This window comes from Panthera uncia, assembly GCF_023721935.1.
Source record: "Panthera uncia isolate 11264 chromosome B3 unlocalized genomic scaffold, Puncia_PCG_1.0 HiC_scaffold_1, whole genome shotgun sequence".
Classification (NCBI taxonomy): domain Eukaryota; kingdom Metazoa; phylum Chordata; class Mammalia; order Carnivora; family Felidae; genus Panthera; species Panthera uncia.
The window spans coordinates 35,246,642-35,253,154 of record NW_026057582.1 but is presented as its reverse complement, the minus strand read 5'-3'; the positions used below and the strand labels follow the sequence as shown (position 1 = coordinate 35,253,154).

At 40.9% G+C, this 6,513-nt stretch overlaps 1 protein-coding gene across 1 annotated transcript in view; it reads left to right on the top strand.

Annotated features, from left to right (window-relative positions):
- Positions 1-1,543: 1,543 nt before the first annotated feature.
- The window catches only part of CHURC1 (churchill domain containing 1), a 16,196-nt gene continuing 11,226 nt past the window's right edge, over positions 1,544-6,513 (top strand). The window contains exon 1 of the mRNA XM_049611495.1: positions 1,544-1,712. Coding sequence (XP_049467452.1) covers positions 1,674-1,712 — 39 coding nt within the window. The 5' untranslated portion in view covers positions 1,544-1,673. The remainder of the gene's footprint in view (positions 1,713-6,513) is intronic.

Below are 6,513 nucleotides of genomic sequence, written 5' to 3'. Positions count from 1 at the left end.
GTCAAGCAGAAATATAATTACAAGCTACCAGTGTTAATTAAAAATTTTCTGGTAGCCAGATTTAAAACACAGATGATATTAACTTTAATAATATGTTTTTATTTAGTGCAATTATTTTAACATGTAATCAATATAAAAATTACTGATGAAATATTTTACATTTTTTTTCATACTGTCTTCTAAGTCTAGTTTGTCGAATGTACTTACAATACATCTCAGATCAAATTTGCCACATGTATAAGTGCTTTATAGCCACATGTAGCTACTACCTACTGTATTAAAAAGAAGTTGAGTCCAGGGTAGGAACTAAGTCCGAGTCCTGGGCGACTACCAGCAGCTTTGTTACCACAGATAAGACCTTTAAGCACTTATTTCCTTGTTTCCTCATCTGAAAAGGGGAGACACTTTTTTTTTTTTTTTTACCATTCTTATAGGATTGTAAAGGCATAAAATTAGAAACTGAAATGATGACACTTTGAAAGGTTGAAAATGTCATACAGATGGAAGGCATTGCAATTATTCCAAGAATAGAGTGAACTTTGAAATGGTTATTAATCTCTTCTTTAAAGAACCTGGATCCCAAGAGCGCCTTGGTGACCCAGTCAGTTGAGCATCTGAGTCTTGATTTCAACTCAGGTGTTGATCTTAGGGTTGGTGGGTTGGAGCCCCACATCAGGCTCTGCTCTGGCTGCCAGGCCTGCTTCTCTCCGCGCCCCCCCCCCAAATAAATAAATAAACTTAAAAAACCAAAAAAGAACCTGGATCCCAGAGTCTCATATGCTCCCTGATTTCCTCACTGACTTGACTGCGATAGGCAGGGTTAAGGAAAGAGGCTGATGCTCCCATCAAATATCTCTATTGGTGTAGCTGGGTATGATGACAGGTTGTTCAGAAGCACAAAGACAGATTTTTGGATATTCGTATTCAAGTTAATTACATCACTATGAAAAGTAAGATGCTTTCAATACGGAGGAAAAGGAAAAGGCAGGGCACCAACCACAAGCATTTTGAGCTCCATAGGCTGGACCTCGCCATTTTCTATTTGCACAGCGTGTGCAAGCCTCTGAGGTGCTTCGGCGACGCGTTTCCCATCGCTAATGGGATAAATAATGGTCATTTATTATTAACATTTCAAATGTTTGTGAGGTTTTTTTTTTTGTTTTTTTAGCAGTTTTAGGAGATTCTCTGCAGAGCTCTAAGTGCCTCTTGGCCAACGCTTCGGTTATTGCTTATTCACCTGTCTCACTGGTATGGAAAGGTATTTAAATTACTATAATTTCAGCTTTCTGTATGGAGTAAGCCGAGGCAGCGAGAAACAATTCCCTTTCGTGTGTATCGTCACTCGCCTTTCTGTCAGCCTAGGCTTAGGAGGGAGCCTGCATCAGAACTTTGTTTCTTCCGCGTTCCCTTCCGGGTTCCCGCCACAGGGTCCACGGACCCGCCCCCTTTCTCCGAAGGTTTCCGAAGTCCCATTCTTGGCCGGCCGTTGTTGCCTGGGAGACTAGGCCCTGCCCTCACAACAGGGGCTAAGGGGCGGAGACTTCGAGTAGATTCCCGAAAGCAAACATTCCAGGGTAGAGTGCTTGGGGCGCATGCGGCAACCGTGCCTTTGCTCTCGCGAGGCTTCGTCTTTCCGGAAGCACTAGAGGACGGCCCTTGTGAACGGCGTCGGGATGTGTGGGGGCTGTGTGGAGAAGGAGTATCCCAACCGGGTGAGCGAGTGGGCGCCGAGAACTTCTCGCCCCCTTGGCCCGTGGCCAGCCCCCGAGGCTCCTCATACCCCGGGCCGGCCTTCCCTGAGAGGCCGAGCGCGGGACGACCCTGCCGCCGTGCCCATTCCGGTGACCCGGTAGCTGTATTTAGGCACTTGACGGCGGGGACGGCCGGTGGCCGTCGGTTCTGCCCGCCGGTCCACGCCCTGGGGGCTGATCTCAGCCGTCGCCCCACTTCTCTTAAGTTCCAGGGTACAACAAAGGAAACCCCACACCACCAACTATCCAGTCGACGACAAAGGGACACCCTCCCGCCACCGCTGATGACATTGTCAAGCTTGATTTGGTGAAATTCACTTTTCTTACTGAAGTCTAGCGCTGGAAGGGACCTCTGAGGTCATCTGTCGTTAACACGGTTTTGCAGATGAAACTAATGCCCAGAGAGGGGAAATAAATTTCACATTCTGTTAACCTGAGAGTCAAGGCCAGAAATCAGATTTCCTGAATATTTAAAAAAAATACCTGTTCCTCTCAATCTCCGGAGGTTGCCGAAGCTTGTTTACTCTCATTTATTCAAGGTATACTTATTGAACATTTATGTGTGTAGCTAGACCAGAAAGAGATACCAAAGATGAAATAAAAGGCAGCCTCATTGCCTCCTGAGAGCTTACGGTTCAGAGTATGTGATTTAACAACAAAAAATTAGTAGTACAGTTCATAAGTGATATTCAACTTTAGAGAAAGGGGCGAGCAATAGCGCTGTTCTCCCAAAAGAAAGGTAGACTTCATTTGGGACTTGGAGGCTAGTTGTAACTAGGGTAGAAAAGAAGGCAAGGAGGAGCCAGAGGCTTGGAGACTATAAGAACAAGGATTCTTGTGATGGTTGGGCGGTAGAAGATCTATAGCTGCTTCTGCCTTTTAATATTTTGAGTAATACTTAGCTTTGGGGAAGGAGGTGTAACATGAACAGTCATGGTACGGCCTCCTGGGAAAAAGGTTTAGTATTATCAAAGATTTGCATACTGAAAGACCCAGCAATTCTCATTCTAGAGAAATAAATGCATGTACATATGTTCTTGGAAACTTGGGTAAGAATGTTCGTAAGAGCATCACTTGTAGGAGTAGACTGGAAAAGTGGGATATAGCCATAGAATGGAACACCATGAATGAATAATGGAATGAATTAGAGCAGTGGTTCTCAACTAGGTGTGACTTTTGCCTCCCAGGGGACATTTGGCACTATCTGTAGACCGTTTTAGTTGTCACAACTGGGGGTACTGCTGACTACTAGCTAGAGGCATTGTGCTGTTTCATACGCTTTTCTGTATTGCATTCTATTTCATACTTTTTTTAAAGTTTAAAAATAAATTTTTGTGAATCCAGTAATGACCACTGCACTTTTCAGGGACCATGTGAAGGAGGTGTTTGTAGTGAAGAGTATTAAAGAGATTAGGTTGGGTTCTTAAGAATTGAGCCAATCAAAAGATTTTAAAATTGTATGAAGAAATATAGGTTTTACACTTTAGGCATTGAGCACCCATCAAAAAAAGTGAATAGGAAAATAATTCTGAAATCTGTTATTTAGGGAAATGAGTCTGTGGCTGTATGTTGAGGTTATGGGATGGGGGGAATGTAAAAGGAAGAGCCCTACAGAGTTTTTGGGGAGTCATGAAAACAGTAGGGTAGGCATGAGATAATGAAAGCCTCATTTCGAAGAAAGAATTAATAGGACTCAGCCAATTTAATGGAGGGAAGACCTACAGGTGATCTTAGGTTTTCAATCTAGGCAATTGGGAAATTGGAAGTATCATTACAGAAATTGGTGGCGTGTGTGAGAGAGAACCAAAATTGGGGGGCACATGGTCAGATTGTTTTTATCATGTTTCATCCAAGATTGAGAATTAACACCCGAGAAGTCAAGTGAAAATATAAGATTGCAGTATAGGTGCAAGATTCAAACAGATGAGTTAGCCAAATAAAAGTGTCAAAATAGAAATGATCTGTTTTCTTAGAAAAAGACTGGAGAATCAAGTAGAATCAAAGACTGGGCTTCAAGGAATAAATTAATTTAGAAAATGAAAATAAAGTATAAGAAAAAGAGTAGAGAAAAGGAATGAGGCGATTGGAAAACCAGGAAGGTGCCTTTCATAAGCACTTTTTTCTGACTTTATTCTGTTCTAAAATAATTAAAGGGCTGTCATGAGGAAGAATTAAACTTTTTGGAATTTCAGAAGGCAGATTTAGAAATAGTGGGTGGATGTTATTGGGTTTAGGCTTTGAATCAGAATAAAGAACTTTAACAGATTTTCAAAATGGAACGGGCAACCCTGAGAGGAATTGAACTCTCTTCTGTTGTTCAGGAGAAGCTAACTTGACCATTTGAAATCTCAAAGGTCCTTTCAACTCTGGGGGTTATCGAAGTCATGAGGTATTTCTGAGGGGAGTAAGAACAGAAGTCACTTTGAACTTAGCAAAGGTACAATAAGGTAGTGGTAGCAAGAATAGTCTACCCGTGGCAGAGAAAAATAATGGATTAGCATGTTGAGAAGCTCTAAGTTGGACGCTTAACTGACGGAGCCACCCAGGCACCCCTAAATATTTAATTATTTATTTGGGTTTCATAAATTTTTCTGGAGACTTGTAGATATTTTTCACAGATGAAAAATACTAGACTTAGAAGACAAATACAAATAGTGAAAGAAAAGCTTTGATAAATTAGACTTCATAAAAATCAACTGTTCTTCAAAAGACATTATTTAAAAAACAGCACATCAGTAACAAAATATTTGTAATACCGATCTGAGAAGATTTGTATCTAAGATATATAAAGAACTCTTATGGGGCACTGGGTGGCTCAATTGAGCATCTGCCTCTTGATTTCAGCTCAAGTCATGATATCGAGCCCTGTGTTGGGCTCTGCACTCACAGCACAGAGCCTGCTTGGGATTCTCTCTCTTCCTCTCTCTCTCTGCCCCATCCCCACTTGTGTTCTCTCTACAATAAATAAGTAAACTTTAAAAAAAAAAAAACTTTTATAACTCAATAATTCTTGTAACTAAATAATAAGATAAACAAAAATGGACAAGACTTGAATAGACACTCCACAAAAGAAGACACATGTGTAGGCACCCTGAGAAGATGTTTAACGTTGTTAGTCATGAGGGAAATGCCAAATAAAAACTATGAGATACCTCTACATGATTAGGATGGCTAAAATAAGAAAAGACACAGTATCTAGGGTTGGTGAGGATATGGAGCAACTGGAACTCACACAATTCTGGTGGGAATGGAAAATGGGAAACTTTGGAAAACTAACCGGCAGTTCTAAAGTTTGTATGGACCATATTTTTACCATATGATTCAGCAATTCCACTCCTAGATGTTTACTCAAGAGAAGGGCATATGTCTACATAAGACTTAATGAATCTTTGTAGCTGCTTTATTCATAATAGCCCCAAACTGAAAAGGACCTGAAAGTCTATTGACAGATGAATCCATGTAATAGATTTGGCAGTAAAAAGCAATAAATTACCAATGCATACAACAACATAAATGATTAACATGGACTTTATGTTGAACAAAAGAAACTAGATGCAGAAGAGTATACTGCATGATTCTATTTATATAAAATTTTATAACAACCAAAACTAATAACTAGAGATAGAAATTGGATCAAGGGGTACCTGAGAAGGGGTTGGAGATAGACTGCAAAGCATAAAAGAACTTCCTGGGAAGATAAAACTTTTTATATCTTGATTGAGGTAGTGGTTACGTTGAAATATATGCCTATATATATTGGTATATAAGTCGCTCACGTATACCCTTACAATGTGTGGATTTTATTGTATATAAATTATACTTCAGTGAAGTTTATTTTTTAAAAAAGCAAAGCACCTGTTTTTAATAGCTGGAAATTTATACTTTAATCTCAAGGCCTTTTTTTCCACCTTTAGTAATTAAGTTGCTGTGTCTATGATTTAGTATCTCCCGACTACATAGATTGATTTCCTCACTTCTCCACCCCCCTTGCCCCAACAGAGTAAATCTCTTTCTTAGTACATAGCCTCAAGGAGCCGCTCAAAAGGGAGAGGTTAACTGTGGTGCTGGGAATCCAGGAAGGCTTCACTTGTGGCATCGCTTAAAGTTGGTCTTCCCGAGAGTTCATAAGCTCCTCAAAGGTGGAAAGATATGACTCACCCTCTAATCCTTCCCTGTGCTTTGCACAGTATCGGGCACATAGCTGCATTGGAGAAATATTGATTTGACTGGTTTTTAGTCACATCAACTGTTAAAAATACCCTATTGGTCAGAATGAGGTTGAATTAGATTATTTATAAAATGACTTTCTGAACAATTACTGGTAAGCCTCTAGAAAAGAACTCCCTTGAGCCAGGAGCATAAGTTGTTAACAGTTTCTTAGTGATGAAGCAAAACCCTTTCTCTCTTGAATGCCATGGTGTCAGGCTGATGAGTTGAGAGCTTATCTTCACTGCCTGAATCACACATACCCTTAAGGATTGACATCTATAGAGCTGAGGGTTTATTCTTGTTTGCTTATTTTGTGTTATTTTTAAGGCATCAGAAAATGTTATTTCAACAATCAACTGAGCAACACATTGTATAAGATCATTTTTTAGGGGCGCCTGGGTGGCTCAGTCAGTTAAGCATCCGACTTCGGCTCAGGTCACGATCTCACGGTCCGTGAGTTCGAGCCCCGCGTCAGGCTCTGGGCTGACGGCTCGGAGCCTGGAGCCTGCTTCCGATTCTGTGTCTCCCTCTCTCTCTGACCCTCCCCCGTAGA